At 38.6% G+C, this 11,204-nt stretch overlaps 1 protein-coding gene across 2 annotated transcripts; it reads right to left on the bottom strand.

The window, feature by feature from the left end:
• Positions 1-840: 840 nt before the first annotated feature.
• On the bottom strand, positions 841-10,958 carry LOC122199868 (olfactory receptor 4P4-like). 2 transcript variants are annotated; one of them, XM_042905237.1, is made up of 3 exons: positions 10,813-10,958; positions 5,390-5,486; positions 841-1,817 (listed from the first exon to the last, which is right to left on the bottom strand). In XM_042905237.1, the coding sequence occupies exons 1-3, from the start codon at positions 10,921-10,923 to the stop codon at positions 841-843; spliced, it is 1,185 nt and encodes a 394-aa protein (XP_042761171.1). In that variant the 5' UTR covers positions 10,924-10,958. The 2 variants fall into 2 exon arrangements, with proteins under 2 accessions (XP_042761171.1, XP_042761172.1); XM_042905238.1 differs by lacking the exon at positions 10,813-10,958 and adding an exon at positions 4,734-4,753 and having other exon boundaries at positions 5,390-5,461.
• Between the last annotated feature and the right edge of the window lie 246 nt (positions 10,959-11,204).

Raw genomic sequence — 11,204 nt, 5'->3', positions numbered from 1 at the left:
CTCTGTGGTTAGATCACATCATATTTATCTTTTGCTATTCTCTCTCTCTCTGTCATTTCAGTAGGAAAAGTCTTAAGTTGTGGATCCAGTGACCAACCATGTACTTACCAATTTTAGGCAAATAGCAGTGAGTCAACACTTAAAGTTTAATAGATATAGTTTCTGAAGTTAATGGGAAATGTTGTTAAACTCTGCCCAGTAGGTGGAATACCAGTAAGTGTGTTTCAGCATTCTGAATTCTAGACTTTCATTCTGTCGTCACTACTTATTATTATTGATTTCAATGGGACATGAGGAGAGCTGACCCCCAGGAACCACTTAAAAGCAGATTCTACTCTAAATATTTATTTGTTTGTACAACTGATTTCTACATCAACTAGAGGCTGTATATATGTATGTTGTACATGAAATTTAAGTTAATTCATTTAATTTTAGATTATAGCCTTATTTTTTGGATTTCAACTTCTGAACTATCCAAGAATGTCTGTCATTGTGTGGTCTGGCTTCTACGTCTGAAGTTTTAATAAAATTATCATTAAAATATTTTCCATTATAATTCATTAATCAATATACCACTGGTTTATTTGCTTTGACCCAATTATTTTCTTCATGTAGGTTACCCTACATATACACCACAAAACTAACTTAGTTGCCAATTAATTTTTGCATGCAAGAATTAATATTTGCTTAGTGATTACTTTAAACTTTAGTCCCATTGCTTTCATTCACTCCATTCACAAGAGTGATGGTTTACAAAATCTGTGAGATAGTCCCCACCTTTTTCATTCACACCTCCCCCTTTTGTTTCTCAAAGTTGCGTAGCCAATAAGCTTCTTCACATTAATTGTGTGTTTCCTTTGAAAATAATGTGTGACACCAAACTTTCCTCATCATGTTTTTCATCTCTGAGTTTCTCAGAGTGTAGATTAAGGGATTGAACATAGGAGCAATGATCGTGTAAAATAGAGCAAATATTTTGTCCTCAGGAAAAGTAGTAGGTGGCCTAAGGTAGATAAAGATTACTGGTCCAAAAAATAAGACGACCACAGTGATATGAGACCAACAGGTGGAGAGGGCTTTGCATCTTCCCTCAGCTGAGAGATTTCTTAAAGTGAATAAGATAATACCATAAGAAACAAATAAGACAATAAAGGTGACTAAGGCGACCAGACCTGAAAAGGCAATCACAAGGATACCAGTGACGTAGGTGTCGGTGCAGGCAACTTTTAGCAAAGGAAAAATATCACAAAAGTAGTGATCAATTTCATTAGGACCACAGAAGGGCAAACCAATCGCGGTAGAAAAGAGAGGGAAGGCATGGACGGCCCCACCAGCCCAGGCAGCTACGACTAGCAGATTGCATCTTGTCCTGTTCATGACAATCACGTAGTGGAGAGGTTTGCAGATGGCAGCGTAGCGATCAAAGGCCATGGCGGTAAGAACGAAGATCTCGGTGCCTCCAAAGAAGTGCATTGTAAACACCTGTAACATGCAGTTACTATAGGAAATGGTTTTTCTTTCCACCAGCAGGTCAGCAATTAACTTGGGCGTAACAGTAGAGGTATAGCAGATGTCTATTAAGGATAAGTGGCCGAGGAAATAGTACATGGGTTGGTGAAAAAGAGGGCTGCATCGAATGGAGACGAGGATCAGCAGGTTTCCTGCCAACAAGGCGACGTAACAGACTAAAAAGAGGACAAAGCAAAATACTTGTATGTTCTGGTCGTAGGAAAGTCCCAGAAGAATGAATTCTGAGATGTTTCTCTGGCTTTTCATATATTTGAGTTTGGTGTATGCTTTCACAAGGACTTCTGTTGCTGAAAGAACGAGAACATAATTGGAGGTGAGAATTAACTGTATGAACACGATCATACAAAATTTATTAAAATACATGCTGACATAAATGGAGTTGATAACAATTGATTTCTTGAATTAGGCTAACTTTTTAATGCTGTCTTTTATAAATGTGTCATGAAATAATTTTATAATGACAGTAATGAGAATAATTATATAGTTTACTCAATATTACTAGCAGTTGTCTTAAATATTTAAATGCTATTTGGAAAATAAAGCATTAATACCATTAATTGTATACTTACATAAAGAACTGCTAATTATATTATTTAGTCGCATTGACCTAAAACAAAAAAACTCCTGTATTTCTCAATTCTTGTAACTTACTGATAAAATCTACTTTCCTTCTTTTAAAATTATCTGAGTACACTTCCTTAATTTTCTGGAAATGAATCCCGAAGAGATTCACATTTGTTTAAACATCCAGTTTGAACTCCTGAACTTTAATTTGTGTAAAGCATACTACACATTGTTTTTTGGCCAAACATTGTCAATGGGTCATGTTAAACAAATGGAATTGCTCTTACATTAAAAAACAAAGAGTGTTTGAAAACTATACAGCAAAAGGAAGATGTCAATTAATGACTGGAATTGTGAAAAATACTCAGGAAATCTATTCATTTATCATTTTTATATTTTATGAGTTAAATACAATTTCAAAAATATATACTGTCATATCATCAATATGGCTCAGTGGGTTGAGCACGCAACTCTTGATTTCAACTAAGGTCATGATCCCAGGGTCATGGGATCAAGCCCCACAGCGGGCTCCATGCTGAGTGTGGAGCCTGCTTAAAATTCTGTCTCTCTTGGGGCGCCTGGGTGGCTCAGTCAGTTATGTGTCTGGCTTCAGCTCAGGTCATAATCTCACAGTTCGTGAGTTGGAGCCCTGCATCGGGCTCTGTGCTGACAGCTCAGAGCCTGGAGCCTGCTTTGGATTTTGTGTCTCCCTCTTTCTCTGCCCCTCCTCTGCTCATGCTCTGTGGCTCTCTCAAAAATAAATAAACATTAAAAAAAGAAACTATCATCTCTAGGGACTCACAAATTTAATATCTATGTCATTCATAGTCTTTGAGAAGATTTTAGATAGCCAACGGTTGACGGTTACGGCATTTTTAAAATGGCCCGTACTGTAAGACATCCATTCTATTTTAAATTACTAGTCAAAATTCTGCATTCCTAAAAGTATAAATTTTCGGTTTGTTCCTACTTTGCTTTCAGAATCGCTAACAAGGATTCTCCATCCCCCTTGATATAACAAAGTAAAATAACTATTGTGACAGTGTCCGTAAGTTAGCAGTCACTAAGGAGTACTGAAAAGTTTTAGGAGTGTGAGGGGCATTGGCCCACCTTCTACCTGTTGCCTCTGATACTAGGTAGGAATAATGTTAATTTTCAGATACACTTCTTGATATAAAACAAATTGATTTACAGGCAACCATTATTTCAGTAGACTGTGAGCAATATACATGTGGAAATCACTTGACCGATTCAAATCTCTGATTCTAGATAGAAGAAACATATCGAGAGAATCTAAGTAATTTCTCGGGTTTGAAAAGTAATACACTATGAATGTTAAAAGGCAGAAATCCTGTTTCTTCCTCAATCTGGGGTTATGGTCCAAGGCAGAGTGCTGAGAGATACCATGAAGGGCAGTAGTGAAAAGACTGTTTTGATTCCTCATCGGAGTAGAAAAAAATATGCAAGATGATGGGTTCACAGATACCCCATGTGTCTTTCGAGTATTTCTGTAAGTAAAGAGATAGGGAATATTTAAGATAGATATGTATTCTAGAATTCTCTGATTCTAAAACATTTGAAATTCTTTGCCTTCAGCCTTACAAAAATGCAAATTCCTCGTCAAGATTCCTCCTTGTTTTCTGGGGCACCTGAGTGGCTCAGTCAGTTAAGTGTTTGACTTCAGCTCAGGTCGTGATCTCATGGTTTGTGAGTCCGAGCCCCACATCAGGCTCTGTGCTGACAGCTGGGAACCTGGAGCTTGCTTCAGATTCTATCTTTCTCTCTCTCTCTCTCCCTCTCTCTCTCTCTCCCTCCTCTACTTATGCAGTCTCTCTAAATAAATAAATAAACTAAAAAAAATGCCTGCTTGTTTTCTAGATCATTATTGGAATTTAATCTACAATAGCTCGCAACCCTGCCCATGCTGTATGATCAATGCTGTTAGCAGGGGTGAAAGCGAAGAGGGGAAAAAATCAGTTGAGGAGAATTACTGTCATCAAACAATATAGCGATACAAGGAAACCTCTTATGAGAAAACTGAAATCACAATGGATAAATAAAGGACTTCGGGCAACCACTGAACAAGTGGCCGAAACAGGAGCAACATAGAAAGAGTTGGAATCTCAAACTGACCAGGGCAATCCTTGAGTGAATTCTTTAATCTCTTTAAGCATCATCACACTCATTTTACACCTGACATATCATTACAAAATTCAGAATTTTGATGAGGAATACATGAGGTGATATGAAATAGCCCAAGACACGTGTGGTTCAAAACATTTTTCTCTCACTGTCTTTCCTCTCCGAGCGATTAGGTTAGAACCACAGATTGTCATGCACACACATTCGACCAGCAGAAAAACTAAGGAAATAAAGAAGAAGATACGTAACATGGATTTGACAAGTATGATCAGGTAAACAACAATTTGTTTGTTACATTATCAGCATGTTACAATTAGCATGTTTGTCTAAAAGTGTACTCAAACGATTACTTTATTTTTTGGTATTATTGAATCCAAATTATGTGTACTTTTTGGATCATGCTGTCCATAAAGGAATAGAAGGTCTTATACGTAACTCCAAGTTACTATCATACGTTCAAATCTTCTCTTAGTGTAACAGAATGTAGATAAACTTACCATAGTTGACTCAGATAAAACTATTTTAGGAGGGCAGATGTTTTGAAATAAAAGAAAACAATTTGTTATTGTACATATTCAAGTATACGCTGGTCTGTTTCTTAATAGTAATATGAAGGATGCCGTTAAACAAGAGTTGGGGACACGATGAAATTCACTGCCCACTTGAAAATGCTTCATCTAGCTCTACTCCTGTTCCCCAGAAAGGGAATTTTGCTTGTAGGTAATGCCCAATTGAAACTAAAGGATGCCAAAACATTGTTATCGTAATCTAATTATCCTATGCTGCAAAAGAAGTTATAGCCCTCAAATGAAATTATATACAATAAATACAAAGTACACATAATCGGGGCACCTGGGTGGCTCAGTCAGTTAAGTGTCTGACTCTTGATTTCAGCTCAGGTCATGATCTCAGTGTCGTGAGTTCGAGCCCCGCGTCGGGCTCTGTGCTGTCAGCTTGAGATTCTCCCTCTCTCTCTGCCTCTCCGATGCCCCCACTCCCTCTTTCTCAAAAAACAAAAGAAACAAACAAAATACTTAAAAACACTCTCTCTCTCTCTCTCTCTGTCTCACACACACATATGCACACACAATTAGCCTAGCACATGTGTTGTGGGACCGTTCCCAAACCAAGGTGACAAGGATAATTCACTAACCATGAGATCCAGTGGCTGTCGGGTTAGCTTGGGCATGCATCAGGAAGCATTCCGTCCTCGGACACTCACTCTGCCAGTTCGTCTCTAGCACCAAAATCTGGAATACATTGCAGAGACTTTACAAACCCATAATTCGAACACATTCAGGTTAATTCTCTGCAAATATCTGGAAAATTTCAACGTATCTCAAACCGTCTTCAGTCTACCAGGGAAGCGGACTTCAAACATTCACTAAGACGAAGTGAAGAAGAAGTGGATCTTCAGCCCCCAGAAAAGCAGGAATATTGAAGGCTGATTTAACTTCTTAGTAAGAGCTCGGAAGAAAAAATAAGCAACATGTATTTTTATATTCCTGCAAAAGCTAACACAAGTATTTAGGTCCCAGGAATCGTGCATTTATTTTATGTCTACCCCCGAGGACAGTTTGGTTCAGAGGAACAGAATACAAACTGACGTGGCAAGAATTAATAGGTCTTTGAAAGCTCTGTGTCATTATATTCCCAAAGGCATTTCTAGACAGATCTTAGCCCAAGTGCTGCCAAAGCCACCATCGATAGTAATGTGCTTGGTGCTCTTGAGAATGAACTTTCCATATTTGCCTCTTTGGAAAATAACTTGGCCCGTTTCCCCTGCACGCCCAAAAAGGCTACAGTCAAAGCAATTCGTGAAACCCTGAATGCCCTGTGTTCTTCCAAATTTCTGAGGAATAGGAGGGTAATTTTGGGCTGTAATAGGGTCAGGTTCTCTTTCTGGAAAATCTGAGATGAGGTAGGACAAGGAAAACCAAAGATGGCCGCTAACAGTCTTTTTGCGGGGATTATCACGATCCTTGGTGTGCGGAGCAGATAGATAAATAAAATCAATGACTTGTGATATCGTACTTGGTATGAGGTTACCATTGATGACATACATGTTGAAAAATGGAAGACAAAAGAAAAGATAAGAGTAAACATCTCTTCCTCATAACTTGGCAAGGAGGAAAAGCAAACATGATATGGGAAAATCAGAGGAAGGGAGCAAAGAACCACAGAGCTTTCATTGTGTTTAACATCCGGTTCTTTCTGTGCTCACTGACTCTTCACATGTGGTTCAGACTCAGTCTCATCTGCAGGCACTGAAACCAGACAGTCTCTCTCTACCATTCATGTAAAGTTTTCTCACGCAAAAAATGTCAGAAAATCAAATTTTATAATGTTTAATCTGTTTCAGATCAAACAACTTAGCCAAACAGTAGCAAAAATACACTGAGAGATGATTGGGCGGATCGGGTTCATCATATTATTCAATGCTTATAATAACACATATTTTGACACAAATATTATTAGCTTTACTGGTAGATAAAAACACGGAAGGTCCTGGAGGTTAAGTAACTAGCTCAACTAGCCAGTAAAGATCTGAAGCAAGGAAGCGTGTTGTTCTAAGTTTAGTGCTTGCTTCCAGGCTTTAAAAGGTTAAGAACCCTGAGTAAATGAAAGATTCTACAACTTCGGCATCAAGGACATCAGGGCCCAGTGATTTCCAACTAGTCTACCTCAACGTTATGCCCAGTGTTGGCCGAGCTGTACTCAAGAGCTAGCCTGTAGCAATCTACAGCAGGAGATAGCCAGTCGTATCTCTAACCTTGCCCTGTACACACCTTCAGAGACAGATACTAATTGCATTTACGTCTGCCACTATTTAGTTCCTCTCTATATAGTAGTTCTCCTGCATAGTCTTAATATTGGTGAAACACAAATCATCTTCTTTTACAGACACTTTTGCTCCACACGTTTAGAAAATTTTTGTCTCCAATTCAAGGTCACAGAGATCTTCTACGTGTTACTCCACATGTCTTGTACCTTTACATTTCACATAACACTCATATTGCATTCATACATCTAGTCTTCCTGAATGACATGGCACCACGAGTGTGAATTACATGTAAGACATGGACCCTCGAGCCTGAGGGTGGGGAATCCTAAGCAGAAAAATGGCTGAAGGAAAGCCACAGAACTGATAGGTTCTAGAATATGTTTGGAGAATGGACGTGGACCCAGTGTACCTGGATGAAAGCTTCTGAGCTTAGGGACACACAGAAAGAAAAGCAAACAAAAGAAAAATAACTCGCATGAGGTTCTGGTAGCCACGTGCCGTGCTAAAACTTCACACGTGTTAGCCAAAGTAATATTACATCTTTGCGAAGTACAATATCTTTTTACAAGAGAGACTAATATAATTAGAGCACAATGTCAAGACCCAGAGATAAAAGCTGTCAGGAATCACCCAGCTCTCCCTGACCCTAAAGCCTATCATTGTACTACCACACTTTCTACCAACGTAGTGATTTCTGAGATCGGCAAATTAGACTCAGATAACTTATGGAAGATTTCTAATAAGCAGGAAGGTTGGATTTCATTCCAAGGAAAATGGGATTTCTTACAAACTTTTGGAGAGGGGAGTGATAGGATCAGAGAGATGCTTCAGGACATTTTTAGCTTCCTCACATGCAAGTGGGCACACGTGGAACCAGCTGGATCTTTTAAGGTGCAGATTGTAATCTGATTCCCAGTAACTTGTTTCTTTGGCTCATGTGACAGCAGTCATGGGTAATTAGGCCCAAGTGTCCAGGCAAAGTTATGTACTTTCAACCACACCTCAAATGTTAAATGCCTTTGCTACACAGGATCAAAAGCACGATGATTATCACTCATCATGTGATGAGAATTCAGAATTCATGTACATGAATTCTGAATGGGCCATTTTAGACCATGCCTTCCGCATGCTGGTTTTCATCTCCATGTTTCTCAGGGTAGAGATGAGACGATTCAGCATGGAGGCAATCACTGTGTAAAACCCCACATGTAGAACATAAGGATAGACACAGGGGGCAAAGAACAAAACTACCACCGTTATGTGAGAGTTGCAGGTGGAGCTTTTTCAGTAGCCTGAAGAGAAGTGGGTCTTAAGGTTAAATCACACGAGTAGGTAAGAAGCCAGCAGGGCAACAAAATGTCTGCCACCAACATCCCGGAATTAGCAATCGCGAAGACACTAACAACACAAATATCTTTGCATACCTGTTTCAAAAGGGGCTTCACATCACAGATGTGGTGATCTACCTGGTTAGGACCCCCGAAAGGCAAGTTGAGTAAATTTGGTTAAAAGCAACACATTAAATAAAAGGTAAAGCTTGAACTTCTAAATCTGGCAATATATTAGTAACTTGACAGATTATCTGTCCAATTTCTCTGTTATAAAAACTCTATTGAATTAGATCTTCCTCATAAACTTTTCTACTTTTCTATCCTTCTGTATATAAGGCCTTTATAATCATTGTAATTTTAGTATTGCATTTACATAGGCTAAAACTATTCGTGTATTTTCATTGTCATTCTGTTCATATAATCTGGTTACACAATCTCTTCCGTTTGTGATATTTCCTGTTTTCAAAGAAAGCATTTATTTTTGCATCTTATTAGAGATACAAATGAACACATTTCATCAAATTTGTTTTAGGTTCTTCTAGAGAATCCTCATGTTCATTTCAAAGATGGTCTGTCATTTCCACTCATTTCCATGATTTGTATCAGAGGGTTTTTTGATTGAAGTTTGTTTGTTTCAACTAGCTTCTTGTGTAAATAAGAAAGACTCTGGATCTCATAAACAGTGTCTGTCCTCCTAATTTCTGGCATTTTATGATTCAGTTCCTGTATAGATTTTTTTAATGGACCAATATGTAGAAAATCAGTGAGTGTGTTTTTAATATCTTGAGTAATTGATTTCACTCTATGTTTACTATTTCTTATCATTATGTTTCTTATATGTTCTTCTCAACATATCTTATATGTTTATTTCTTATCATTAAAAAAAATTTTAAGTGTATTTATTTTGAGAAAGAGAAAGAGAGAGAGTGAGCACAGTGGCGGGGTGGGGGGGGGGGGCAGAGAGGAGAGACAGAATCTCCAGCAGGCTCCACACCACCAGCCCAGAGCTCAACACAGGGCCCAAACCCATAAACGGCAAGACCACAACAAGAGCTGAGACCAAGAGTCAGACACCCAACTGACTGCACCACCCAGGTGCCCCTTTACTAGTTTATTTTTATTTCCAATGTGAAGTCCAGAGTTAAAACCACAGAATCACTTTACATCATATTTCATTATGCCCACTTCTTGCTATGTAATTAATTTCTAAATACCTCTGGAGTTCATTTAGGTGACCATCCTATCATAAACCAAAATTTGGTCTTAAAATCATGGACTTTAACCGTCTCTTTGCCATACAGAATGGCTCATCGTGTGGTCTGGCCACCAAACCTGCATTTTCTAACGCAAGATAACTCCAATTTTCTTTTTCACATCACAATTCTCGGCTCCTATAACATTGTCTTAACTATGCATATAACTGATTTTGTGCATGTCAACCTGTTCATAACATCTCAAAGCCCACAAAATGAACTCAGTCTTAAGCTTATATTTTGTATGGATGACTTACTATTTCTTTATAGTTACTATTAAACTCCAAGTCCTATTTCTGTCACTCATAAAATGTTACCAGTGGAAAAATTACTCTGTGAGATGGTTTCCTTTCTCCCCTATCCGTATCTAGCTGCCCCTCTGTTTTGTAAAAAAGATGTTGAGCTCCAATGTTTGATTCCAGACATTTCTCATGGCGTTTTTCATCTCTGAGTTCCTCAGAGTGTAGATGAAGGGATTGAACATCGGAGCGATGATGGTGTAAAACAGAGCAAATACCTTATCCTCAGGGAAAGTGGTTGGAGGTCGAAGGTAGGCAAAGATTGAAGGCCCAAAAAATAAAACTATCACAGTGATATGCGACCCACAGGTAGAGAGGGCTTTGCGCCTTCCTTTGGCTGAATGATTTCTTAAAGTGAATAATATAATGACATAAGAAAAAAACAAGACCACAAATGCCACTAAGGTAACCATTCCTGAATTGGCAACCAAAAGGACACCGGTAACATAGGTGTCAGCACAGGCAACTTTTAGCAAAGGAAAAATGTCACAAAAATAGTGATCAATCTCATTAGGACCACAGAAGGGCAACCTGATTACCAGAAAAAATTGAGGAAAGGAGTGCGCGGCCCCACCAGCCCAAGCAGCTAAGACGAGGAGATTGCACCTTGTTCTGTTCATGACAAGCAGGTAGTGCAGAGGTTTGCAGATGGCAGCGTAGCGATCAAAGGCCATGACGGTGAGGATTAAGACTTCAATCATTCCGAAGAAGTGCATGGTAAAGACCTGTAACATACAGTTACCATAGGAGATGGCTTTTGTTCCCACTAGGAGGTCAGCAATGAATTTGGGTGTAATGCTAGAGGTGAAGCAGATGTCCATACAGGATAAGTGGCTGAGGAAATAGTACATTGGTTGGTGGAAAAGAGGGCTGCATCGAATAGAGATAAGGATCAGAAGGTTTCCTACCAAGAGAGCAGCATAACAGAATAAGAAGAACACAAAGCAAAATAGTTGTGTGCGCTGGTCATACGAAAGTCCCAAAAGAATGAATTCTGAGACATTCCTCCGACTCTCCATCTGTTTCAGACTGGCGTATATTATAAACGAATGGGTTAAATACCTGACAAGAAAGAAAACATGAATCTTTATAAAAAAAATTAGCAGCATGGCAACAATAATTAAAATTCACTAAAAAAGTAAATTGACGCCACTGAATGAGTAAAATTAATTATTCCTGATACATAGATTTACATTTCTTTTTATTTTATTTTAGTCTAGTTTAGTTTAGTTTAGTTTCAGTTTATTCATTTGTATTTCTGAGAGAGAGAGGAAGAGAGCACAAGCAAGGGAGGGGCAGA

Source organism: Panthera leo, chromosome D1 (genome assembly GCF_018350215.1).
Source record: "Panthera leo isolate Ple1 chromosome D1, P.leo_Ple1_pat1.1, whole genome shotgun sequence".
Classification (NCBI taxonomy): Eukaryota; Metazoa; Chordata; class Mammalia; order Carnivora; family Felidae; genus Panthera; species Panthera leo.
This window is presented reverse-complemented; position numbering and strand designations above follow the sequence as displayed.

Excerpts from the sequence above, each read along its gene's own strand:
- LOC122199868 (XM_042905237.1), bottom strand. The coding sequence starts at position 10,923 with ATGGAGAGTCGGAGGAATGTCTCAGAATTCATTCTTTTGGGACTTTCG. Across the intron at positions 5,487-10,812 it reads TCTGTTATGCTGCTCTCTTG|ATTTTGGTGCTAGAGACGAA; the intron begins GTAGGAAACCTT and ends AATGTATTCCAG. Across the intron at positions 1,818-5,389 it reads GACAGCCACTGGATCTCATG|CAACAGAAGTCCTTGTGAAA; the intron begins GTTAGTGAATTA and ends TCGTTCTTTCAG.